This window comes from Budorcas taxicolor, chromosome 16, assembly GCF_023091745.1.
Source record: "Budorcas taxicolor isolate Tak-1 chromosome 16, Takin1.1, whole genome shotgun sequence".
Lineage (NCBI taxonomy): Eukaryota > Metazoa > Chordata > Mammalia > Artiodactyla > Bovidae > Budorcas > Budorcas taxicolor.
Window position 1 is genome coordinate 30,358,126 of NC_068925.1, and position 27,628 is coordinate 30,385,753.

The window sequence follows — 27,628 nt, forward strand, 5'->3', positions numbered from 1 at the left end:
ACTGAGAAAGCTGATAGGGGCAGCACTCATCAGACCACTGGGGCACAAAGGGAGAAGCTCTGCACGGGTGGACCCGATGGGGCCGCTCAGGGCCTCACCTTCCTCCTTGACAGGTCCCTTGCTTTTCTTGGAGGGCGCGGTCCCCGACTTCCCCCTTGGGGCCACTGCTTCAACAGGCTCCACCTTCACCTCGGCTCCCCAGGGGGACAAGAGGTGGGTGGAGAGCAACTCCTGAAGGCTCTTGGTGGAGGCAGAGATGTCCTGGAGGAAGTCCTCAGACACGACGCGGACGTTGGCTTCTTTTACTTCCTCCATCTTTTTATTCATCTTGTCCACCTCCTCTGTTCAAATTGGAAGGAACAAAAAGCGAAATCTCGGATTACTCCAGCGTCGTTACTCGCTTGGTACTTTCCTCCCCACTCAGTTTTGCTTTCTTCAAAATCTAGCAGTCAGGAACTTCGCTCACTTTGATAATTGTCTGCCACTAGCAACAACCCTCCTTTTCTAAGGTGTGATGAATGAGAGCTGCTTTCTCCAAACCCTTCTACAGAACCAGATGTCAACAAGGATTTCACAGAGAAGGCAAGTCAGGTTTGTATGGGAAAAGTGGTGTAGTGCTTTCTGCTCTTGGAGACTTAAGATGGTCATCAGTATAATAAGCCTGCAAAGAAATCTGTGGACCCTCTGAACTCTGCATTTCAAGCCTGCTTAAGCTGTGAACTTTTGTTCTAGTGGAAAATCTACCAACATCTTGTAAACAGTGCTAAGCGACAAGAAGAGTGGGCTGGTCTTCAGAAAAGTGAGCACAGACCACAACACGGAACAAGGCCAAGTTATGAGAGCCCACGCCCCTTCACAGAGAACCTGAACCATGCCCACAGTAAGAGACATACTTCTAGGGTCCCTGTGTGTGTCGGACACTGGGCTCAACACAATCACGAGAGACAGACAGGGTCCCCCTGGTTCTCAGGCCAGTGAGACTTACTTTTGGTGCTGATACACAGGGAGGCCTTGTTGGCCGTCCCTGTCAATTTCCCCCCGAGTTTCTCGATCGTGGCCTTCACTTCATCCTTGTTCTGGGAGAGTTTCCCAAGAGTCAGGATCTTCATGTTGGATAATGGCTTGTCTGGAATGGAAAACAGGATCATGAGACAAGGCTGCTGCCTATGGTAGGGAAGAGCAGAAAACTAGGCAGCAGCTCCCAGGGAAAAGTCAGACAGGCTGCAAGGCCCCCGAACGGCCTCAGCACCCTCTCTGATCAGGGAAAAATGGGTCTCCTTAGGGAAAAGGCCATGTAAACAGCAAAGAGCTAGAGTACCAGGAAAGCAGAGGACAGCAAACCACACCCAGTCCTTGGCACAGCAAGGTCCAGCTGGGGATGAGCCATGCACTGATACCGTTCTACAATTAGGCCATGAGCAGGGATGTCTGGGGGCGTCTGGGTCTGCACCATAGACAAGGAAGGACCAGGGGTCTGGGCAGTGGTGGGCAGCCGGAGTCATCATATTAACTCGCAATTCCTTCTGTTATTTTTCCCCCCATCCCACAACTAGAAACAAACTATAATCTTCATAGGATATTTATTAATCAACCCTATTTGAAAAATCAATCTCATCTACCACTGGAAGCCCTGGTAGCAGGACCACACTGAGCTGCGATGGATTCAGGCACCAAGAACCCTGGCATTTCAGGTGTTCAGCACTAACCCCAGGCCAGGAAGACCTGGATCAGGAGTGTGCCTTCTATTTGTTGCAAATGGAAATGTATTGAGCTAGTGACACATTTCCATAAGTGATGCTGTGGAATCCTTTAAGCCATCCCTGTGAGAGTCCCTTGGATCACAAGATCAAAAGAGTCAATCCTAAAAGAAATCAGTCCTGAATATTCATTGGAAGCTGAAGCTCTAATCCTTTGGCCACTGGATGTGAAGAACTGACTCACTGGAAAAGACCCTGATGCTGGGAAAGATTGAAGGCAGGAACAGAAGGGGACAACAGAGGATGAGATGGTTGGATGGCATCAACGACTCGATGCACGTGAGTTTAAGCAAGCTCCGGCCGTTGGTGAAGGACAGGGAAACCTGGCGTGCTGCAGTCCATGGGGTCGCAAAGAGTCAGACATGACTGAGCGACTAAACTGAACTGTGAGGGGGGAACAACCAGGGACACCCACAGGGTTTAACTGAAAGCTGGCCAAGGTCTCCAAAGAGAACAGAACCACTGAGCTGTGAACTGCAAGTGAGGGGAAAGCAGAGGGGACCCTCAGCGCAGGGCCCGGATGCCAACCCCACCAGCCCACCTGCAAACGGCAGGGTGACTTGGGATGACCACACGACCTCTCCCCGGGGGATGGAGGGAGGGCACTGGTGGGCTGACATTCACAGATGAATCCTCTCCCTCCACCTGCCATACGGTGGCCACAACTACACCACATATCTTTGAGTAAACAAAGACAGTGGCCCCTTTCTGTCAGGAAAACACAGACTGATCTCCCTGTCTTTGCTGGTGTGGAATACCTTTCATGTCGATCACAGAGGGGACAGAGCCCCAATGTCACATTTGGCTGGGGATGAATGGTGGGGGTGGAGGTGGGGGCCCTGCCCAGAGGCGGAAAGGGGAGGCCTGGACTGACTCTGCTCAGCAATGCAGACTCAGGCAGGCAGGACAGCGTCCCCACAGGCAACCGTAGCCCTGATCCTTCTCAGAAGCCCCTCCCCAGCCTTCCTCCTCCTGCTGGTGGTGGGGAGGGGAGAACAAGGGCAGAGTTTCCCCATGGGATCAGCCAACAGGAGAAGAACCCAGCCGGATCCCCTCTTCCCGCTAAGCTCAGGGCCCCAGCCCTCCCCACCCAGGCTGGGCCCAGAGGTGTACCTGGGGGGCCAGAGGGCACAGCGGCAGGTGCTGAAGCTGCGGAGGGTGGGGGTGCTGCCCCCACCGGGGCGCTGCTCTCTGGGGGGAATATACGGTCCTGCTTTTTGATCTTCAGTTTCTTGAGATAAGAGATTTCTCGGAATTCCTAAAAAACATAAGTTATAGTTAAACTAGTTCTCCCACAAAATAACCAACTGACAGAGCAAAGAATTTGAGAATCTTTTTCTTCTTACAATAAAGAATGACAAAATAGGAAGACTGGAGGCTTTTGGTATGAAATACAGTTGATATAGTATTTCAATAACAGTTGAAACACTGTTGATATAGTACCTATGACTAGTGCTTCTACATTTATAATAGAGCTGGTACTGTGACGCTTTAAGAAGAAAAGTATTTTCTTTAAAAATAAAAAAGAAAAAGAATCTGTTAATTATCTGGTCAAGGGACCCCTGCTGGAACCTGATTACAACCCTCGGGCCTCACTCTCGAGTTGCAATCCTAAGGGACAAGAGGCGGTGTCCTGGGGTCATATGTCCTTTCCATGACCAAAAGCCCCCCAGACTCTCCACATCCCGGGAGACAGGTTATTACCTAGAAGGAAATCAAGGCAATTCTCTTCCCTTCCTAGAAGAAGCGACCGTGGATGCAGGCGGCCCGACAATGGTCAGTGTCCAGCTGCACCCCAGGTGTCACCATGGGCTCTGCTCTAAGTGGTCACGCAGTAAACATCACATGCACGAGGCTCAGGGGTACCAGATCCCTACTCTCCTAAGTCTTCATCCCACCAACAGAGTCCTTCCTCACCAGAGCACACGGACCTCTGCTCAATGTTATGTGGCAGCCTGGATGGGAGGGGAGTTTGGGGTAGAATGGATATGTACATATGTATGGCTGAATCCCTTCACTGTTTATAACATTGTTAACTAGCTATACGTCAATACAAGATAAAAAGTTAAAAAAACAAACAGTCCTTCCCTGCTAGATCCATGGTCAATGACCATCCAGCAGATAAAACATATGCTGGGCATCTAACACGTGCCACACATCTCAGTGGGTTTAAAAGAGTTTTGGCCTTTGAGAAACAAACTCAGCCTTGACTGAGAGTCAGATGTAAGAAGGCAACTTCCGTATAGGAGCTGGCTTCTAAACCAGAGGCGTGCTAAAGTGATGCAACGCTGGGAACGCTGGGAGGGCTCCTCAGAGGCAGTGACCTGCTCCGCTGGCTGGAAGCTGCAAAGCAGGCAGTTAAGTAAAAGCATCGGACAGGTATTGTGATGTTCTGGGAACACATGACTGTAGTTGGTTCCCCACTGCGGAGTGTGTAATGAAAGAGACACAGACGAGGATGGACTGGGGAAGGGGTGAGACGGAGACAGAGAGAACGTGCGTCGCGTGCTAAGAGCAGTCTGTGAAGAAGAATAAAACAGCCAAAGAGGGGCTGCGGAAGGCAGCTGGAGTCAGACCACGGGGGGCTTTGGGAAAGGGGGTTCAAGCCAAGGAGATGCCCCGGTGGCTGCACAGGCCCTACACAGGGCCTGCAAGTCCATGGGTTCCCTGGGCAGCAAGCACTGTTGACCTGACAAAATATCTTGCACATCCAGGTATCCTTTTATAACAACCCTTAGAAATCTACACACAGATGCAGCGCAACTGACATATCAACACAAAACAGTTCACGTAACAATCTTACGTTTTCCCCAACCTAAGATACTGAAAGGGATACAAATACCACACATGGGCTCGTAACACTGGCATTCTCAGAAGAACTGGGAAAATATTTCTGGAGGAAATGGGGAATCACTGTGAGGTTTTAAGGGTGGGGCAGCGACAGAGTCAGATTTGTTTCAGAGCAGCTGCACTGGAGGTATTCAATAATTACGGTAGGGGACAGAGAAGGCAGGAAAAGAATGAGTGCAAAAGGGGAAAATATGGGAAAGCGGCGATCAGCCCTGACGCAGGTGACAGTTACACACGCTGCTGGTCCAAATGCTCCACCCCCAGGAGAAGACACAGGCAGTGAGCGAACCTGACAGACACCAACCCCAAAGCCCAGTGAGCGGCAGGGCCACGACCGTCCCCGGTGGTGCTGGGTCCCTCCAGCAGCCTGCCCCCTGACACTGCATGCTCCCCAGCAGCACGGCTCCTAACAAGGTGGCCCAACTGAGGCTTTCTGCATTCTAAGAGCTCAGCAGAGAGGTGACGGGGGACACGTGAACCCTGGGTCCTCCTCCTCCTCCTCCTCCTCCAGCACCTAGGCAAGGAAATGTCCTTGAGAAGCACCCTCCTGTTATAAAGGCAGGAATCGCCACTGGTTCACCACTGTGTCCCTTGTGCCTAGGACAGTGCCTGGCAGAGAGAAACAGAAATTAAAAGTGACTCACAGTCTTCGCATTTCACACCAGCTGGACAAACCTGTGCTCCAGCAGGAAGTGCACTGATTCTCCATCTGTGTAGTTTGCAAATGTACAGAACCAGTGACATAACTTCATATTCTGATTATGAGGAAGGCCCCAATGTAAAGAGGTCTGAGACACTCTACTCTGCAGTTGTGGTGGCCTCGAGTGTGGACAAGCATGGGAGGGGGAGACCAGGTTTTTCTGTTAATAGATACCAGGATTGCTCCTACCTCCCACCTGACTTACCTTTGGGGTCACCCACTCCTTCCGGTTGGGCGTCTGTGTCTTAACCATACACTTGGTCCAGGCAGTCACATCCCCGGTACAGTAATAGGCGTCGCCCTTGAAGACCAGCTGGCCCGAGCATTCCTCGCAGGGAAGGAGGGCGCCAAACACCATACCGTCGGCCACACGGTCCAAGATCTGAAGCCAGTGAAGAAAAACACGTCAGGGAGGAAGGCGGGGGGCCGTGAGAGGACATTTGCCAATGTGGGATGAAGAATCTGCACAGACATCACTTGCTAAAAAAGGGAGTGCCCTGAGGCTCCCTAACATTCCCCAGGGGAGGCGGATCATGGTTGGAGCTTGGATCTTATGTCCACGCATGAAGTGTTCCTGCAGCTCTCCCTTCCCTCGGTGACTTAGAAATAGAGGGAGAGCCCAGAGAACCCACTGCTTCTGAGTGCACCGGAGTGACGGCAGGGCCTGCTGGGGAAACAGCCCTCGTGGCCCCCGGGGAGCCTGGGAGGAAACAGCAGAGAGAGCTCTTTGGGCCCAAGTGTGTGGCATGAACTCACGAGGTGCGGCCCACCTCAGCGCTTGAGCGCCTGCCCCCTCCTGCCCCGCAAATGGCGACCTCGATGGCGATGACCATGCAACACGACTGTGGAACGCCGCTCCCAATTAATACCGGCAGGTGTTCAACCGGAGGGCCTCCCACACTGCACCGGGACAGTCACCGCACACGGCCTGGCCGCCTGGCTCGCGGCTCCCGTAACACAAGGGCAGCTCACCGCCGACTCCCCGGAGGGCACTTCCTGCTTGTTGAAGATGAGCAGCTCTTTCAGGTCGTTCGTCGAGCACGCTTTCTTTAGCTCGTCCTTGACGTTCCAGATCAGGTCATTCTGGGCCTGCGTACGACAGCCAGCAGCTGAGAGATCGGCTCTTTGCAGAGAAAGAAGCCCAACCAGAGGAAGGGTCCACCCTGGACCCTTCGGCTCCCATCATAGCCCTGCTTCACAGCCCTGCACTGAGCGGAGCTGCCGCATCCCCAGGACTCTGCTCCCAGCACGGGGCGCCGTGTCCGAGTCGGCCTGGGGTTTGGGCACTTGGGCACCGGAGTCCCCGGAACCAGCCCCTCAGAGACAAATCCCAGGACACCACAAGCAGGAAGGCACCGGGTTTATCTGTCCCAACACCCAGCACTGAAGGGAGGAGGGACGGCTCCCCAACTACCCGCGAGCGAGCAGGGACAAGCCCCAAACACCCCGACCGCCTCAATCGTGCATTATGCTCACTACCGTGAACAGACTTCAGGTCTTCTGCAAACAGAACTGTAAGTCTCTGTGGTAATATTTATGCAGTGCTTACTCTTTGTGGGCACTCTTCCCGTCACTGCACTTCTTCTCACATATGCTTTGCTTAGGAAGGCAGGGGCCTCCCCACAGCACAGCCAGGGCAGGGGAGTGCTTCCTCCCGCTTTAGGGGACTGGGCGGGTTATGCCCAGTCAGGCCTGAGACCCCACCTCTGCAAGACAGATGGAAATGCCAGCCCTCTCAGCACTGGGTGAGAAGGGCTTTAACATGACAGAGACGCATCACACACACTGCTTCCCCGGCCCCACCTCAGTAAGGGCCTCAGTGATAAGGACCCCTGGAACTTCCCTGGTGGTACAGTGGCTAAGAATCCGTGCCTCCACTGCAAGGGGCACGGGTTCAATGCCTGGTTGGGAAGCTAAGATTCCACATGCTGCATGGTGTGGTCCAAAAAAAAGTGAAAATAAATATAAGTATGCATAATTTTTTTTAATTAAAATATACAATTAAAAAAGTCCACCCCTGCAGGACCACATGGTGAGCCTTGGAACGAGAGAGCATAAGGAACAAGGGAGGACAAGGAAGAAGTCTAAGGGCGCAAGGTGAGATGGAAGCAGCAGAAAGATGTCACCTACGCGACCAAGGATGGGAAGCCAGCACAAACATTTGTGCCGGGTTGGGGAGTGTGTGGAGCACGGAAGGGATAACACCAAACCCACTGTAGCAGCCCTGCAGCCAGGGCTGGCACAAAACAGACACATTTTAAACTGAAGGACTACCCACACCGAGTCTGTGATTCGTATTAAGCATGGAAATCACACCCTCAAGAAGAGACCGACGGCCCCCTCCTAGTTTCCCAAACAAACACTCGCCATTTTCTGTGTAATAATTCTTACTTTACTTTGACACACATTTACCAACATGGTGATGAATGTCTCTGGTCAATGACCACTGATCTCATGGGCAGTATTCTCCTTTTACTATATGCCTTCTATTTTTTTTTCCCCCAAGAAGAAATTTTCATTAAAAAAAAAAAAAAATTGAATTTTATCTCTTTCAGCCATTCTCTGTGCCAAGAACGTTCAGCATCCTTGAATTCAATACCCAGTTTCCAACGTGCTCTAGGTCTGGGATGCGGTGATGTACTGTGTGGCTGAGGCAAGACACGCCCATCCCAGCACGAGGCTGCTGAGTGGGAAGTGACAGCTCGGCTCCCACCAGCCTGGCCACTGGTCTGACGCTGAGAGCCCACTGTGGATGCTTTCACGTTGCTTTGGGAGGAGGGAAGAAAGCCTGGGGGGAAAGCCAGGCTACTGAACAGCAGCTATCAATTTGGGAATTTTAAAAGCTCTTATAAAGCAGGACACCCACACCTCCTTTAACTTTCTCCCCAGAATGAGGAAGAGAATTAGACTGAATGGGGAGAGGAGACACGCAGCTCCGGACTCACCTTGAGGGCCTTTTCAAGTTTAATCTCCTTGTCTTTTTCTTTTTTAGATTTCTTCTTGGCCACTTCATCTATTCCATCCACCTCATCGCCTTTTCTCTTTCTGAAAGAGACAAAGGATGTGAGAAGAAGAACCAGAACCACTGAGACCCTGAAAGCCAATGCCTCGGGTGACACAGCATCCTCCCGGCACTCTTAACACGGCCCGGCCAGGCGCTGCCCACTCAGGAGCTCGCCGTCTGCTCAGGTCTGCAGCTGCCACTTCATGACACACTCAGCTGCGAGGACGGGCCAGCGGTCGCTCCAGAGCCTTGGAACAACGCAGCGCAGCACCCAGGGCTTAGGCCCCGTCTGACATCAAAGTGCCACCCATCTCCTGGCATAGACCAGATGGCCTGGAAGGTTCTGGCAGGGACCGCAGAAGTCAAAGCACCAATGTCAGGCACTGAGTCTTTCAAGCTAAGACATGGGGCTGCTCCTGAGGCCAAGAGGCTGTTCTCAGACGCGGGAGGCTATCATTTCAAGCTCAACAAGAAGCAGTAGTCTAGGCGCTGCCAGCCGGTCTGCCTCAGCCAGGTCAGCAAACACTGCTGACCAAGGAGCATCGCCCCTGACTTGAGAGAGGGCACCAAGGGTCATCAGTAGCCCCCAGAAACAGGGCAGGCCAGCCATGGTGGTTAATGCTTTCAGCTGTCATGCTGGCCTGAGATCGAACCCCTGGATTTTCCCGCATTTATTAAAGTGGGGAAAAGAATACCCTCTACCTTGTAGGATCATGGTGATGGTTAATGAATTATCCTGTAAAAGGCTTAGCACAATGCCCAGTGTACCATAAGTGCTCAACCCATTCTGGAGGTTACAGCATAAATGGAAACTTATACATTCCTCTTACACCTATGCTGAGTGTCAAAGTGCCCTGAGGACTTTAAAACCCATGCCTCTGACTTTCTAGTTTTCTTCGACATTCCAGAGCCACATGTGCTGCACCACCAACTTGTGCACGTATTTCATTTTTAAAATTTACTGTTTGCTTATGGCTGCCCTGGGTCTTTGTGGCTGAGTGTGGGCCTTCTCTAGTTGTGGTGCGAGGACGTCTTTATTGTGGTGGATTCTCTTGTTGCAGAGCACGGGCTAAGGCACACGGGCTTAGCTGCCCTGAGGCATGTCAGATCTTCCCAGACCAGGGGTTGAACCTGTGTCCCCAGCACTGCAAGGCAGACTCTCAACCACAGGACCACCAGGGAAGTCCTAAACGTACGCATTTAGAACTGAGATAGTGCTTAAAGGCCGCCTCTGCACTTGAGGATGCTACGGGGATGTGAGAGCGGGTCATGGAGCGGTGAGAGGAAAGGCGGCGGACTCCAGTCAGGGGGACGCCCAGACGGGGCAGTCAGGAGGGTGCAGCAGTCTGATACATACTCTGGGCCTGCGGGAAACCCTTCCCTGAAGCCCCATGGACACCCTCCATCCCCAGCCCTCTACCCACCTTTCACCCTTGATGGCCGGGAGCTGCTTCTTGAGGGTTTCTTGGTCCTCTGCGGTGAGGACGCTGAAGCCCATGAGCTGGCTTGCGCTGAACTCGGGACGGAAGCCCAGCTCCTCCCGTTTCTGAACAAAGCAGTTTGGGTGGTACCAGCAGTCAACCATGCCCAGCTGGGGCTTATCAGGGTATACCACCTTTTTGGACAGGCGCACCTGGCCCTGTAGGAGAATCCACACGTGTTACCAAAGAGAGACAAGGAAGGGTGGTCAAACATCGGGGCGGCCTGGGGGTGACCAGGTCCACAATGAAGGTGATAAGAGGGCTGCTGGAAGGTTTTGGTTCTTTTATGCCATTAAGGATTGTGTTACCCTGAAGCCTCTGCTCCCTATTTTTAAATAAGGTTAAGTCCAACTAGCTACCTACCCACCCAGATGCCTGGGCAAGTGATAAAGTGGTAACATCACCCTGAGGACACTCTGCAGACCCCGGTTCAGAGGTAAGAACAATGCCTGGGACGCTATACTCCAGGCTCAAGGGAGCCAGAAGTGAAAGTATTAGTCGCTCAGTCCTACTTGACTCTGAATCCCACTGACTGTAGCCCATCAAGAACCTCTGTCCAAGGAATTCTCCAGGCAAGAATACTGGAGCAGGTTGTCTATTTCCTCCTCCAGGGGATCTTCCCGACCCAGGGATTGAACTTGGGTCTCCTGTATTTCAGGCAGATTCTTTATCATCTGAGCCACCAGGGAAGCCCCTGAGGGACACAGAGCAGGCCTCAATCCTAGCAGGGATCTTCTGCAACCTCCTACCCAGCCCCTCAGTCTCTTTACGCAGCTGAAGGCTCCCTAAAATGCAGTAGCAAACCTGTAAGCTAGCATCCAGTCCTGCCATCCTGCCCAGGTCTGACATCCCTATGGGTTTCAGGCCCGTGAGCCCCAGGTGGGGAAACGCGGACCAAGCGGCACTGACACAATTCCACCTGAGGCCTGGCCACACTCCACGACACAGAGCCTTGGGCGCTCCCTTTGAAACTCAACTTCTGCCTCAAATTCTTGTGGTAGAAGGCAGCTGGAGAAGATCTAGCAGTTTCATGGTTTTCCTTTCTGAACGCTCACTGACTTGCCTCAATTTCCTGGACAATACTGAGGAGGTGGAAACTTCTCATCAGTGCCTTGAATTAATTAACCAGAATGTTTGCCTAAGATGAGAGGATCTCTGGTAACGAGGCTAAAGGGCACAGGCCAACCCCTCAATCTGCGTCTGAGCTACTCAGCCGTCACTCCACCCGACCAGCTATCATCCTACAGGGGTGAGAGCTGGAAAGGAAGGAGGATGGAATAAGCTCCTGGCTAAGCGGAAGAAAGCCTGGAGGCTGACACTAGGGAACAAACGCACTCCTTAAACTGAGTCTACCATAAAACACAACCAACAGCTTCCTGCAGCCCTTCGGGGGTCCAGAAGAGACCCACTGTGTACATGTTTTCCAAACTCTCCTAGGTTTCCTAAGAGCAGGTTCAGTGACACGCAAGGACGGCACTGTGAATGATCAGGGCTAGATCTGCCACAAGAAAAGTCAGTTATCTCCTGTCACTACTAAGATGATTCACTTTATTTTTACCCAGCACCTAAAGCCCTATTTTCTTTTTTCTTTTGAGCTATCCAATGACATCCAGTGCAAGAAACCCAGAAAGTCAGACAGACCAAGCCCCAGACTCTCACCTTTTCTATCTTCTCCATGCAGCTCTTGCACGTGCTCCTGTTGGACTTGGCGTACCCTGCCCCAAAGTCAATCAGTGTCTTCTCCGTCTTGCTGCCAACTCCATCCTGGCCTTTGCCTGAAACATCTAACACAGCCATGCTCGTTTCAACAGCCTTAGCGTAGTTCCAAAGAGCCCTGTCCTCCTCTACCTCTTGGGATACCTCTACCAGAACACCTTGTGTTTTGGGCAACCACAGTTGGTCCATCTCATCTACGTTTGTTTCTAACTACTGTGGTTGGTTAACAGTTTCTTCTCCTGCAATGAAATTAAAAATTTTCTCAGGCTCCTGGACACAGCATAATGTTAGCTGGTGGTGGTCTTTAACACTCCCACCCCCGGCCCCTCCTCTGCACCCCCTTCCTCACTTTGAAAGAACTTAATAAGTGCTTACTACGATGTATGATAGTAGATCAACAGGAGAATGAACTAACAAACTGAGTTATAGTCAAAAGCCTGTTCTTTAGTAATTAAAAAAGAATTGATGACACATAAGACAACCTGGTTGAGTCTCACAGACATGCTGAGCAAAAGCAGTTTACAAGAGAAAAAGAGACTCTTGCTTTTTCTCCCAAATGCTAGATCACACAAAATTAACCCAAAGGGACAGAAATCAGAACAGTGGTTACATGCTGAGAGGAAGGATGACTCGGAAAGGACCCAAGTGACCTTTCTGGGGCTTCTTGTTGATGGGTGAATGTTAGACGTGCGCGTGCACTTGCCAAAATTCACTGAACTGTGCACGTCAAGTCTGTGCATATAACTGTGTATTATTTTAAAAATTCTGCATGAAAAATTTCAAAATACTAAAAACAGTTACTGTGAGAAAAGAGGTATTACAACAAGAACACTGACTCAAAAGATGAAGCTTCCTGATGATGAAACACATGTCCAGCAGAATGAAAAGTAACCAAAGTACTTAGGGATGGATGGCGTGGAAGTGGAGAAATGAGTACATCACACATTGCTGGTACAGGTAGAACTGATACAAGCTTTCTAAAAGGCAGGCTGGCACACACACCTTGAAACAGTTCATCTCTTCTAGCAGTATTGCCTCCTCTTAGAATTAAATAACTGGATAGATGCCCAGGATACATGAGAAATTTGTTCTGTTTGTAACAGAGCTAAATGGTTTACAGCCTAGTTTCAAAAGCAGAGAGTCTGGACTTGAATCTTGCCACGGGAGTTCACCACCATGCTAACCTTGGGGCACTCAACTAACCTCCAGGTATCTCAGCTCAACTGGAAAAACTGATAAAGCAATGCGGCAAGGATTCAATCAAATTACTGTAATAGATCCCAAATACTCAAATGACGCACAAAATTTAGCAAGATCTGGATAAATGAATACAATGTTATCTTAAACAATAATGATGGAAATCTGTAACTTTTAACGTGAGAAGAGTAAATATTAAACTGTAAAATGCAACGTGTGGACCACAGGGAAATACAAATCAAGATTATGAGATATCACTTCAAAACATTAAGGATATTTTTAAAAATCCTGAAAAACCAAAAACTTCCAGAAAACAAAAGTGTTGATAAGGATGTGGAGAAATCAGAAACCCGTGTATTTTTGCTGGGGATGTGTAATCCCACAGCCGCTGTGGGAAACAGAACTGCAGTTTACACAAAACCTGAACGTAGAGTATTGATATGATAATTCCACTCATAACTCCACTTATGAGTACATACATAAGAGAACACAAAACAAGGTCAGCATCAGATAAATGCATACCAATATTCACCGATTACCAAAAGGCAGAAACAACCAACTGCCAACAATGAATGAACAGAGAAATGAAACGTGGAACAGCCATATCACAGAATTCTTATCCGGCCTTTAAAAGGAAGGAAATTCTGACAGACGCCACATGAATGAACCCTGAAGACATTATGTGGAGTAAAATAAGTCAGACACAGATGGACAAATACAGTATAGGCCAAACACAAAAGGATAAGTACTGTGTGATTCTATTAGTATGAGGTACTTAGAAGTAATCAAACTCACAGAGACAGAAACAGCGGTTGTCAGAGAGTAAGGGGAGGAGAAAAGAGGAGTTAATGTTTAACGGGTATGAAGCAATAGTTTAGGAAGATCAGGATGATGGTGATGGCTGCACAGCATTGTGAATTGCACTTAACACCACTGAAATGTACACTTAAAGTGGTAAGCACTGTGTTATGTATATTTTATCACAAAGAAAAGGTGACCGAACATTAAAAAAAAGTATTATACTTAAGGTAGAATCCTTTTTCTGCAGGAGTAAAAACACACAAACATCAGTATTTGAATAGAAAAACATTTTCTAATAAGACACCCTGCAATACTAATGATAGTTCTTTCCAAATTACAGGATCTGGGACAATTTAAAACTTCTCATTCTCAACAACAGCCTGAAGTCACAACCATAGGTTAAACTGGGTCAGTTCACAGGAAGGCAGAGAAATGAGAATAGAATCTCGGGAGATAGCCTTCAAAGGATGATTAAAAAAAAAAAACCGACCATTTAAAATTTAAAGGCATCTCAGCAAGTTAAGTTTGTGGATACTGACCAACCGACTGCAGCTTATACGGAGAGGCAGGAGACGCAGAACAGCCAACACAATACTGAAGAGGAACAAAGTCAGGGAACTGACACTGCCTGACAACAAGACTCACTGTAAAGCTATATAATCAAATCAGTGATACTGGCGAAATTGATAAATAAGCCAGAACACAGTCCAGAAGTATACCCACACAGATACAGTCACCTGATGTTTGATAAAGGAGCAAAGTCAACACAGTGGAGAACAGACAGCTTTTTCAACACGTGGTGCTGGGACAATAAGACATATATGTGCAAAAAAATTTAATCTAGACAGATTACACCTGTGGCAAATATTAACTCAAAATGGATCACAGACTTAAATGTATTGATTAAACACAAAACTATAAAACTTCTAGAAAATGACATGGGAGAAAATCTAGATGACCTTGGGTATGGTGCTAAGTTTCTTCAGTCGTGGCTGACTCTGTGTGACCTTATGGACTGCCAGGAGCCTGCCAGACTCCTCTGTCCATGGGATTCTCCAGGCAATACGGAGTGGGTTGCCATTTCCTCCTCCAGGGGATCTTCCCAACCCAGGGATTGAACCTGTGTTTCTTAAGTCTCCTGCATTGGCAGGTGAGTTCTTTACCACTAGCACCATCTGGGTATGGTGGTAACTTTTTATTTACTTATCAATTATTATTCTTCTTAAAATTTTTTGGCTGTGCCTTACAGCATGTGGGATCTTAGTTCCTTGAACAGGGATTGAACCTGTGCCCCCTGCATTGGAGACGCAGAGTCTCAACCACTGTACTGCCAGGGAAACCCCTGGTGATAACTTTTTAGAGATGGTACCAGACCCAGTACATAAAAGAAATAATTGATAAGTCAGATTTTATTAAAATAAAAAATGTCTACTCTGTGAAAGATAGCACCAAGAGAATAAAAGATATAAGCCACAAACTGAGAGAAAATACTTGCAAAAGACATATCTGATAGAGGACTGCTGTCCAACTATACGATGAACTCAATAAAATGAAGTGGAAAGACGCTGAAAATCATATGGTACTTCTTGCTATTCAATCGCCAAGTTGTTTCAGATTCTCTGTGACCCCATGGGCTGCAGCATCCAGGCCTCCCTGTCCCTCACCATCTCCCGGAGTTTTCCCAAGTTCATGTCCATTGAATCGGTGATGCCATCCAACCATCTTTTCTGCTGTTGCCCTCGTCTCCTGCTGCCTTCAATTTTTCCCAGCATCAGGGATTTTTCCAATGAGTCTGCTCTTCGCATCAGGTAGCCAAAGTAATGGAGCTTCAGCTTCAGCATCAGTCCTTCCAATGAGTATTCAGTTGATTTCCTTTAGGATTGAATGATCTTCCTGTTGTCCAAGGGGCTCTCAAGAATATTCTCTAGCACCAGCTTGAAAGCATCAACTCTTCAGCACTGCTTTCTTTATGGCCCAACTCTCACATCCATATGTGGCTACTAGAGAAAGACTACAGCCTTGATTATACAAACTTCTGTTGGCAAAGTGATGTCTTTGCTTTTTAATACACTGTCTAGGTTTGCTGTAACTTTCCTGTCTTCAGGAAGCAACTGTCTTCTAATTTTGTGGCTGCAGTCACCGTCCACGGTGATTTTGGAGCCCAAGAAGAGGAAATCTGTCACTGCTTCCAACATGTCCCCTTCTATTTGCCATGAAGTTGTGGGAATGGATGCCATGATCTTAGTTTTTTGAATGTTGAGTTTTAAGCCAGCTTTTTCACTCTGCTCTTTCACCCTCAAAAGGCTAAGTTTCTCTTCGCTTTCTGCCATTAAAGTGGTATCATTTACATATCTGAGTTTGTTGATATTTCTCCCAGCAATCTTGATTCCAGCTTGTAACTCATAAACCCTGGCATTTTGCACGACGTGCTCTGCATATAAGTTAAACAAACAGGGTGACAATAACCAGCCTTATCATATTGCTTTCTCAATTTTGAAGCAGTCAGTTGTTCCATATAAGGTTCTAACTGTTGCTTCTTGACCTGCATAGAGGTATCTCAGGAGACAGGTTAAGATGGTCTGGTATTTCTATCTTTTTAAGAGTTTTCCACAGTTATGAACCACAAAGTCAAAGGCTTTAGCATAGCCAGTGAAACAGAGGTGGACGTTTTTCTGGAATTCCCTTGCTTTCTCTATGATCCATGAGTTTTGGCAATTTAATCTCTGGTTCCCCTGCCTTTTCTAAACCCAACTTGAACATCTGGAAGTTCTCAGTTCACGTACTGTGGAAGGTTAAAGGATTTTGAGCACAACCTTAGTAGCACGGGAGACGAGTACTCTATAGTACTGCCCTTCTGGGGAACTGGGGTGAAGCCCGACCTCTTTCAGTCCTGCGGTCACTGCTGGGTTTTCCAAATTTGCTGACGTATTGGGTCCAGCACTTTAATAGCATCATCGTTTACGATTTTAAATAACTCTGCTGGAATTCCCTCACCTCCACTGGCTTTACTGGCAGCAGTGCTTCCTAAGGCCCACTTGACTTTACACTCCAGAATGTCCGGCTCTGGGTGAGTGACCACACCACTGTGGCTATCCAGGTCATTAAGATCTTTTTTGTCCAGTTCTGTGTATTCTTGCCATCTCTTCTTGATCTTTTGTGCTTCTATCAGGTCTTAACGTTTCTGTCCCTTATTGTGTCCATCTTTGGATGAAATGTTCCACTGCTATTTCCAATTTTCTTGAGGGGCTCTCTAGTCTTTCCCCTTCTGTTGCTTTCTTCTATTTCTTTGCACTGTTCACTGAAGGCGGCATTCTTATCTCTCCCTGCTATTCTCCTGAACTCTACATTCAGGAGACCTTTTCCCTTCTCCCTTGCTTTTTTGCTTCTCTTCCTGCCTCAGCTATTTGTAAAGCCTCCTCAGACAACCACTGTGCCTTCTTGCATTTCTTTTTCTTTGGGATGGTTTTGTTCGCTGCCTCCTGTACAATAGTACAAACCTCTGTCCACAGTTCTTCAAGCACTCTGTTTACTAGATCTAATCCCTTGAATCTATTCATCACCTCCACTATATAATCATAGGTGATTTGATTTAGATCCTCCTGGCCTAGTGGTTTTTCTCGCTTTCTTTAATTTAAGCCTGAATTTTGCCTAAAATCCAGCTCCTCTGTAAGCAGCTGATGATCTGAGCCACAGTCAGCGCCAGGTCTTGTTTTTGCTGATGTACATAGCTTCTCTATCTTTGGCCACAAAGAATGTAATCAATCTGATTTCAGTACTGACCATCTGGCGTTACCCATGTGTAAAGTGTCTCCTATGTTGTTGAAAAAGGGTGTCTGCTATGACCAGTGTATTCTCTTAGCAGAATTGTGTTAGCTTTGCCCATATGGAACTAAGGAATTGCAAATTAAAACAAGATACCACTGTAAACCTATTAGTTTGCCAAAATCCAAAACACTGGTAACAAACATGGTTGGTAAGGACATGGAGTAACGGAACTCTCGTTCATTGCTGGTAGGAATGTAATGGTCTGGCCACGTTGGAAGAAGCTTGCTGTCTAAAGATACTCTTAACCATACAATTCAGCAACCGTGTGCCTTGGTATTTAGTATTTATTCAAACGATTAAAAAACTTATGTCCACACAAAACCCTGCATGGGGACATTTATGGTAGTTTTATTCATAATTGCCAGAACTGGAAGCACCTGAGGTGTCCTTTAGTAGGTGAAGGGATAAACTGTGGTGCTTCCAGACAGTAGAATATTTACTGCCCCAAAGAAATGTTATCAACCTGTGACAAGATATGCAAGAAACTTAAATGTATATTACTGAGTGAAATAAGCCAATTTGAAAAGGTTACATACTGTGTGATTCTAACGACACAATATTCTAGAAAAGATGAAACTATGGAGATAGGAAAAACATCAGTGGTTGCCAGGGGTTGGGAGAGGGAGGGATGAACAGGTAGAATGCAGAGGAATTTTATGGAGCAATGGAAATACTCTGAATGACATTATAATGATGGATGTGTCATTATACATTTGCCCAAACCCTTACAGGAAAGATGTACACCGCCACGACTGATGGCTAATATAAACTCTGGACTTTGGGTGAACTGATGTGCCAACGTAACTTCAGCTGCTGGGAGAAGCTGAAGGTGGAAGAGGCCACGCCTCTGTGGAAACTCTCCACTTTCCATACTTTTTGCTTAATTGTGCTGTGAACCTGAAACCACTCTAAAAGAGGGTCTAGTAAGATAACCACCACAGCAAATGTAAAGGCTACATTTCAAGCATCTAGAAGTAACATATCCTGCACCAACAGGACAACTCTGGGTCATTGAGATGCTGCTGGAGTTAACGGGAGAGTGAGCTGAAGGACCTACTCTTTGCTCTCACAGAGCAGGCCCCTGCCCAGGAAGCTCCAGGGTTGGGGCGACCCCCGCACCTCCCCAATGGGCACACACCTGTTGCTCCTCCAGTCTCGGCCATCTTCTTGATCTTCTGCTGGTCATCCCAGCGGAGCTCGGAGAACCCCTCCACTTCAACATCAGGGTGCCAGATGGAGTGGCCGACCTTCCAGAAGCAGGAGAGGTGGTGCCAGTGTGGGATTTTCCCATCGAACATGGGCGACTAGAAGGGCGGAATCAGAGGCGGAAAAAGAGCTGTGAGCCTCAGGCGTGGGCCTCAGCACCAGACATCCCAAACCCCCTTGCTTATCTGTCAACAGAGGACGGCACCCACCCCTCAGCTGAAGAAGCTGCCTTGCCTGCCCTGGGACAGGCACCAGGCCATCCCGTGGGGCTGACCGGCACTTCAGCTTAGCGTTCAGCCCTGAGCGCGGTTACCAAACTTGCCACTGCGTTTCCGTCGCAAACTCAGCTCAGAGCTCGGCGAGGGCATAGGAGGTGCCCGTCCTGTTTCCCGGGCCCCCCCCCACCCAGCGGACCACCGCCAGGGCCCGCGTGGCCCTCAGGGCTCTGAGCACCTAGGACAGCGGGGAATGAGTCCCCGATGAGCGCCGGGCTGAGCAGATGTGTCAAGAGAAGTGGCCTGCCGGCAACAGCCACGCAGATGTGCACGGAATGAAGGATTTCCATGAGGGAGACTGAAAGGGACCGGCAGGGGGGCACCCCACCCCCAGGGGCTGGAGGGACCCTGCTGCCCACCACCCACCATGGGACACCCCACAGCTGTCTCTGAGGAACCAGCACCCTCATTTCACAGTCTCATGGGGGTGCGGTCAGACATGCAGCAGGTGATTCAGCCCCGGTTCTTTCCACTACGCTGCTCTACGTTGCTCGGCAGGAAGAGGTACTTAAAAATACACAAACGGTTCTTCTGACTGAAGGCCCCAAACATCTGCTTTGATAGGACAGAAATCTAAATGTCAAGCAGATGGCATAAAACAGCGTTAAAAATAAACACCAAGCAGAACGTTTAGGATGGAGTCATGCGGACACAGAAAGTGCTCAGGAAAAGCAGGGACAAGCTCTCCCAACTGGCCATCTCCTACTAGGTGAGCAGCCTCTCTCTGGGTTTTATAGACAGCATTGAATAAAATACAGGGTTAACAGCTGGGGCACAAGGACGCAGGGTTGCGCAGCGTGGGTTTACAGCGGCAATGGCTGTCCCCTGGGCTCCCCAGCTCTAACCAGAGCCAACAGCACTTCCTCATGTCCCATGACAGATGCCCCTTCCCGTAGCTCCCCAGAGTTAAGATTCATTTGGGTTATTATTTGATCAAGGCCTGTGCCCTGCGTCAGGTCAGGAGCTGCCAGAGAGGCCATGCAATGCCTGTCTTGCCAGCACAGTCACGGCAGGCACTCAGAACATTTGTGGGGTGCCCCAGGTCTGGAGGGAAGAGGAAGAAAGAAGGATGGAGGGGCTCCTGCTGTGGCAAAGATGCTTACTCTGAGACAGCCCTTCCCACCCACAACCAGTCAACAAACGTCATTTCAGAGAACAGACTCGTGTCCTGGCTCTCAGACGTTCACCACGGCAGCCAACACATCCTTAAACGCCTGGGCGTCTTGTTACAGCATCTGCAGTGGCCTTGACCCGGCTCTGCCTGCCCTGGAGCCCCTCTTTAAGCCTCCTTTAAGTGCAGAGAGGGGGCCCCTGACTCATGGCTCTGCCCGCCCCTCACTGGAACCTACGGCCACAATTTCTTCCTGGCTCTCTGAGGCCCCCACACGTGCTCCTTTAGCTCTGGCCTGAGTGCTGTGTCCCCAGCCACCGGCACAGTGCCAAACATGAAAAGCCTCCACCAGGGTATACTCATGGCACAAACTCCAGGACTGCTGAGGCCACTGGTCTCCCTCCAGAGAAAGAACCCTTGATCTATGCAAAGCTTTATACCTAAGAACTCAGGACTGAGGATGAGATGGCAAGAAAGTAACCAGACTAAGGTCACAAGACTATTGCCTCACCAGGCAGTCGCCGGGCTCCAGTAAGGAGCAGAATCCTTGGCTGTAGACTCAGCAAACTAAGTGCCCACCACGCACCAGGGTCCTTACCGAGCCACTCTCAGGCTGCTTCCTGAGAAATGGGCTATAAAAAAGAGGCCACACCAGGGCCAGCCTACCCCAGAGAGTGCAGAACAACTGTTACCACGAAGAAAGGAAGAAAGGCGGCAGTCGTTTCCTGCAGGCCCTCCCGAGAACACCCAGGTCTGGTTCATTCCCCTCCAAGCTGCCCCAGGGCCTGCCAGCTAAAGTATCCGGTATTTGATACTCCAAGAACAACCCTCCCACACAAATGTAAAAGAAGGTATGGGGGGGTGGGGGAAGAAAGGCTGCTTTTTTCTGGCCTTCCCCAGCTCAGCCTAAAGGACCTACAAAACATTTGTGTAAACTCCACCCTCAGTTAACATTAGAGAAAAACCACACTTAATTTTAATAACAAAATTTCCTTCACTAACAAGTAAGCAGGAGAGCCCAGAATGTTACACTTTGTTTAGTTTAGAAAGTGATTACTCGGTGGAACTGCCTGGACTAGAGCCAACCAGCCTCTTTACTCCTCACCCACGTCCCAATAGAACAGGGTCCTCTCTGACTCTCCAGTGAAGCCTATGGATGTCCCTTTCTCAGACTAACATTTTAAAATGCACAATAAAATGTGTAAGTTCACAAAGGAAGTCAATGGTATTAAAATAATTATGAAAACATTTAAAAAGTTTGCTGGGATACAGTAATCTACAAGTCGCTCAGTCCAACTCTTTGTGACCCCATGGACTGCAGCACGCCAGGCTTCCCTGTCCTTCACCACAAACTTTAAAGCATTAAATAACAAGATACAGTACCGCTTTAATAACTACTATAATCTTATTGCTAACAACTACTGTAATCTTGTTGCCATGTTATGCCATGCTTAGTTGTTCAGTCATGTCCGACTCTGTGACCGACAGACTGTAGGCTGCCAGTAGGCAAGAATACTGGAATAGGTTGCCATGCCCTCCTCCAGGGGATCTTCCCAACCCAGGGATGGAACCCAGGTTTCCTGCACTGCAGGTGGATTCTTTACCGTCTGAGCCACCAGGGAAGCCCACGATCTTGTTGAGTATAAATGATTATTTTTAAAAATCCCCAACAACTGTAAATGATATGAAAATAACTACTACTGATGACAAAAACTGCAGTTACTGTTAATGTGCCTTTGCTTTGGGGCTTACATTCATAACCGTAGAAAGTAATGAAATGTAACCGAAGTCCAGGGAAGACAGGACTCTTCTCATTGAAACTCATGGACCTCTTGAGTTCTAGGTGCCATCCCACAGACTCCAGGTTAAGAGCCCCTGTATTAATGGGGAGTTCACGAGATCAGCCAGCCACCCAAACGTTAGGATGAAATGAAAAGACGCTCTGGGGGAGATAAGGCTCCTCAAACAGGAAGCCTCGTCTACTCCTCCATCCTCAACTTTCTGCCACTTCTGTGGTGAGCTCCAATTTGGCACCCACCATGCCATGGGCACAGCTCCATCAGGTGGCACCCACCCCAGCACAGCAATGTTTACCAGTCATCACCCCTTTAACCAAATTGGGAGCTCCCAGAAATGGAGTCTGTCCTTGTGCCCCTGGTACTTAACGCCTAGAACCTAACTGGTATTCAGTGAGTGTTTACTAAGTGATAAGCATTGGGTAGTGAGCTAGGTGGCCCTGAGAATGATACTAAGATGACAATGCCAACCCCTGTCATATTGTTGGAGCCTGTCAGGTTCCTCTGTCCATGTAATTTCCCAGGCAAGAATACTGGAGTGGGTTCCCATTTCCTTCTTCAGGGGATCTTCCTGACCCAGGGATCAAACCTGCATCTCGCAGGTCTCCTGCATTGGCAGACAGGTTCTTTACCACTAGTGCCACCTGAGAAGTGACATACTGTCGGTAATTCTAACTCCCAGATGGATCAGGATCTGTTTATTGGACTTTAACCTTTATTTTTCATTGCTCGTTATTATAATCATATATAATAACCTGCCTCCGGGCACCCTGCCCCTCTGCCTAAAGTGATTAACACATACATCCCCTCTCTAAGGGATTCCCTGGTGGCTCAGATGGTAAAGAATCTGCCTGCAGTGCCAGGGACCTGGGTTCGATCCCTGGGTCGGGAAGACCCCCTGGAGAAGGAAATGGCAACCCAGTCCAGTATTCTTGCCTGGAAAATCCCATGGATGGAGGAGCCCAGCAGGCTACAGTCCATGGGGTTGCAGAGTTGGACCACGACCAAGCAACTTCAGTTTCTTTCTTTCCCCTCCCTATGGTTGGCCATTTCAGGAGAGATTTGCAAGAAAATGATCTTTACTTTCTCAACTCCTTCCCCTTTGTGTCCTATAAAAGAAGCTGGCATCCAGACCCCAACAAGACAGCTGATTTTAAGACAATAGTCTGCCATTTTCTCGATCAGTTGACTTTCCAAATAATAAAGTGAGTATTCCTTGCTTCAATTAGCCTGTCGGGCAGTAAGCAGATTGAGCTGGGATTTGGTAACAATATTATGAAATGAGATAGCCTTAAGTACACACTGGTACCCATTCCCCTACACCACCTAACTACTGCGAATGCAGCAATACCACCTAGTCATTCCTAAAATACCTACTGCCTCACTGGTGGAGGGAAAATCAAGCTATCTTGACCATGAGCACTAAGCTTGGACAACAGCTTTACCTTAGGGTGGGGAGGACAGGAACGGTGGGAACTAGTATTACACAAACAGACGAGAGCTTTTGGAAGCTGAAAGTGGCAGGAATCTCTCTGCCTGGGAGGGGTCTTCAGACACACCACGTCACTCCAACACCCCTCCTGGCCTGCTCGGAAGCCTCAGGGACCACTGGAGGGAATCTTGAATCTATTAACAAGCCCAGATGAGAATCACTAGGAACCACTCTTACTCAAACCGGATAGCTACAAAGACGACGTTCTGTGAACTGGGAAAGTTTGGGGGAAAATGTTAAACCATAACGTAAGCCAAAAGTGAACGCACTGTACTGAAATGACATCGACTTACATAGTTTTGCATAATTAATTTAAAAAAAAAAAAAGAGTGAGCGGGTGTTGAAATGATAGCCAAAAACCGATTAAAAAAAAATCCAAATCGTCACTTGCCAGTCGCCACCGTCAATGTAGGACAAATATCTTCCAAAACAAGGTAGGTCAAAACCAGACGAGCTTCAAAAAACCACGAGTCAGTTTCCTTCCCGAAGCGTATGGTAATAAAATAAACCCAGAACTAAGGATAGAAGCGGCTCCCTATTTTCACAAAGTAAAAGGCCCCACCGGCTCCAGACCGTATTTCCCGGGCTTTTCCTGCAAGATCAGCAAAACCTGACGGAAGAAGGGTCCACCCGGCGGGCTCGTCCCGCGATAGCAGCTGTGCCCGCAGGCCCCGCGCTGGCTGGGAGCGGTCGGCCAGGCCCGCGGCCCCGGGCCGGCCCTCCCCCCACCCTCCTCGGACGCGCGAAGGCCCGGCCGCGCACAAAGCGGCCCCTCCGCCCGCACCTGCACCATGAAGGCCATCCGGATCGAGTCCTTGGGGATGCTCTCCTTGCATTTCTTGCAAGACGCGCGCCCGCTCTTGGCGTACTCGACCCGATAGAGCTTGTCTGAAGACTCCGCCATTCTTCTCCTGCCGCTTACAGCTCCGGGAGCCCGACGCCGCGATCTGGAGACCCGCTGCTGCCACTGCCGCCTCACCCACCGATCCGCTACCCGCAGGCGGCCAGGCGCCTTGAACCGCCGCCACCGCCTCCGAACACGCCGCGCAGGCCACCCGCCGCTCCGGATAGATTGCTGATGCCTGGCGGCTGGCACGCCCCGGCGCCCGTGCGCAGGGGCGGGGCCGCCGGCGCGCGCTCGCCCCCTACCGGCCGGGGGTGGGGGCGGTAGTTCCCCGGCGCCCGCGGCTGCATCCTCCCGGATGCTGGAGGCAAGAGGCGGGGCAGACCCCTCGCCTGCAGCTCTGGGAAGGACGGGGTGCCAGTCCTTTCACCATTTGTCTCCTTTAACTGTTTGTCCCCAGGAAGGCTTAAGTGTCCTCACAGCTGATTCCACCCTTGTCGCTTCTTAATGCACGTGTCCCCTCTCCCCTGAGGGCGGCCAGATCTGGAAGGGGCTGGACTGGCTGGGGAAAGTCCTTTGGCAGCCGAAGGACCTGGGCAGGCCCTCGCCTGGGCTTGACTACAGTCCGTGGACCACTGGGACAGAATACTAACTGAAGTCTAGCATCGCCTTCATAAGAATTTTAATGCATGGATACAAATTTCAGGAGTCTCATCAATCGTTATCACAGCACTTTCATGTCACTTTACAGTTGTTGGGTACAAATTGGCACTTACCAAGAGCATTGCCAATGACAACGAAGGCATTTGCCGTCTGCCTCTACAGAGATTGAACCCCATGCTGCTAAAGCTGTTGACCTTCAACAACCCTGAGGGAGTTCAGGGTGGAGTGAGGCACTCTGTGCTCCAGGGAATCTGATGGGACAGGTCTTTAGATAGTTGGATGTGTTTAGGAACTGATTTTATGATCTTAATCCTTGCATCTCCTCATATCTAGAGAAGCACTAAATCCCTTCATGGTGACATCAGATCCTCATGACTAACAAAAACCTTTTGTAAAATGAGTGTTTCGTGGCAGTGAACTCCCCCTTCACCAAAATCTTATATATTGACTTTTTCCCCCCACTGCTGCTTTGGAGCAGTCTCTCAGAGATATCAGATCTGGCTGCAGTCCTCATTTTTCCCCAAATAAAACTTAACTCACAACTCTCAAGTTGTACATCTTTTTTTAGTCAACAGGGAGAACTCAGTATTAAGCTCATCACTACTTAAATTTCGGTCACTGAAAGACCTGCCACCCTACTAAGTCACTTCAGTCGTGTCCGACTCTGTGCGACCCCACAGACAGCAGCCCACCAGGCTCCCCCGTCCCTGGGATTCTCCAGGCAAGAGTACTGGAGTGGGGTGCCATCACCTTGGGTCTTGTTATTTAATGTAGAACTGTATATACCTGGTTTCTTTTTCAATTCTATGCATTTTATTTTATTCATCTAAAACATGATTATAATGGAATATGCTCTGTTTGAGAATATTCCATTCTATAGAGGAAAAGAAAAATAAACAGGATGAATGAAACAAAACTTGTTAAACATACAGAAGGAAAAAGCCAGAAGTTTTTGAGATGCAGATGTTGAGTAGGCTAGTAGGTTGTGAGACAGACCTAGGCAAGAAGCTTAAGTAGTGACCTGTTTGATATGTTGCATGTGAATAGAGTAAGTGGAATATACGATGCCACAAATAAAAGAATTTTACTTGGAGGATAACCAAATCAACAGGCATCATCATTTGACCTCTGGGTTGACAACTGTGTCATCCCTAATAGCCACTCACTGGTGATAATGTTGTGATCCCATTCTGGCTTCCATGTGCTCTGCTCAAGAACTGCAGATAAAACCCACGTCTGTTCAGCAGGTTATTGGCGAGCTACATCTGCGGCCACGTGTGCTTGCCCCTGTGTCTTTCTGATAGGTGACTGTGGGTTGGCTCCAGGTACTCACTCTCTGTCGAATAACTCTGAACATCCTCAGTTCCAGTCTTCATAACCCCACTGTCAGTCTCAGAGACAGAACAAACGAACATTGCAGGACCCCAGGTTTAGATGGTGTGCTCCATTTCTCCTCCAGCCTGTCCTGGGTATGTTATCCACCCCATGTTGTCCTCCTTGCTGCAGAAGATGTCAATTAGGTGCTTCAAACTGATTTAAGAAGCCCTGCAATTCAAGCATCTTAGTCTGTGGAGCTTTCTGTTCTGTGACTTCTCAGATAACTTGCCTGATAGTGTATCTGGAAGCTACTATTGCATTAGAGGCTCATAGACTTGACTGGATTGACAAATGGGCCCTGGGTGCACACACAAAGGCTAAGAATCCCTGCCTTACATATATCTGAACGAAACTATACTTTGAAAAGATACACACGCTCCTATGTTCATAGCAGAACTGTATACGATAGTCAAGATGTTGAAAAAACCCAAATATCCATTGACAGATGAATGGAATGGAGTATAAGCCATAAAAAAAGGATGAAATAATGCCATTTGCAGCTTCTTGAATGGGCCTAGTAGTAGTTTAGTAGTTTAGTCGCTAAGTCGTGTCCGACTCTTGGCGACCCCATGGACTGTAGCCTGCCAGGCTCCTCTGTCCATGGGATTCTCCAGGCAAAAATACTGACGAGATTATTAGACTAAGTGAAGTGAGAGACAAATACCATATGATATCACTTACATGTGATATCATAAGAATCTTAAGACACAAATGAACTTATCTATGAAACAGTCTCACAGACATAGAGAAAGGATTATGATTGCCAAGTGGGAGGTTGGATTGGAAGTTTGCAAATGCAAACTGTTATATATAGATTGAATAAATAGCAAGATTTTATTGGATAGCTCAGGGAACAATATTCAATACCCTGTAATAAACCCTAATGGAAAAGAATATGAAAAAAATTTCTATAACTGAATCACTTTGCTGTAGAGCAGAAATGAGCGCAACCTTGTAAATCAACTGTAGTTCAATTTTTGAAAAGGTGAGGGGAATTCCTGCCCAAGAACACTAAGGAAAGACAGGTATATTCTACCCCTCTACTCGATATTTCTGTTTGGATATCTTACATGGACATCCAGTAATGTCCAAAACCTCCCCCAGTGCTTTCTACCTCAGCAGATGTTCCATGGTTCTCTGCATTGCTTAGGCTAAATGCTTTGTAGTCCGACTTGATTCTTTTTCTATTCCATATCCGATCCATCGCTGAATGTTGACTTCCTGACCTCCACAGTCTCTCAGTATCTTCCCATCAACATAGCACTGGTTTCGGGACCGCCTGCATATTTGGCGGTTCCGGGAGAGTCTCTTTCCCGGCTGGCCCTTTTACATTCTTTTTCTCCCCATGAAAGCATGTGAGGTCACTTTAGGTCTCAACCTGTGTTTTTTCCACGTCCAAAACCTAAAGGCTTTTCATCACACTTGGAATAAAATCTGGAGTTCTTCTATGGCTGCATCTGAGCTGTGGCTGCTTCCCTGACTTTGTTGCCATCAGCTCCTGAGGGCTCCCACTGTCCCAGCCACTTGGGCTTC

At 48.6% G+C, this 27,628-nt stretch overlaps 1 protein-coding gene across 1 annotated transcript in view; it reads right to left on the reverse strand.

Annotated features, from left to right (window-relative positions):
• The window catches only part of PARP1 (poly(ADP-ribose) polymerase 1), a 41,431-nt gene extending 17,144 nt beyond the window's left edge, over nucleotides 1-24,287 (reverse strand). The window contains exons 1-10 of the mRNA XM_052653709.1: nucleotides 23,996-24,287; nucleotides 18,470-18,635; nucleotides 11,452-11,576; nucleotides 9,736-9,950; nucleotides 8,253-8,352; nucleotides 6,280-6,396; nucleotides 5,513-5,689; nucleotides 2,871-3,015; nucleotides 986-1,126; nucleotides 99-341 (exon numbers count right to left, since the gene is read on the reverse strand). Coding sequence (XP_052509669.1) covers nucleotides 99-341; nucleotides 986-1,126; nucleotides 2,871-3,015; nucleotides 5,513-5,689; nucleotides 6,280-6,396; nucleotides 8,253-8,352; nucleotides 9,736-9,950; nucleotides 11,452-11,576; nucleotides 18,470-18,635; nucleotides 23,996-24,115 — 1,549 coding nt within the window. The 5' untranslated portion in view covers nucleotides 24,116-24,287. The remainder of the gene's footprint in view (nucleotides 1-98; nucleotides 342-985; nucleotides 1,127-2,870; nucleotides 3,016-5,512; nucleotides 5,690-6,279; nucleotides 6,397-8,252; nucleotides 8,353-9,735; nucleotides 9,951-11,451; nucleotides 11,577-18,469; nucleotides 18,636-23,995) is intronic.
• Nucleotides 24,288-27,628: the final 3,341 nt, after the last annotated feature.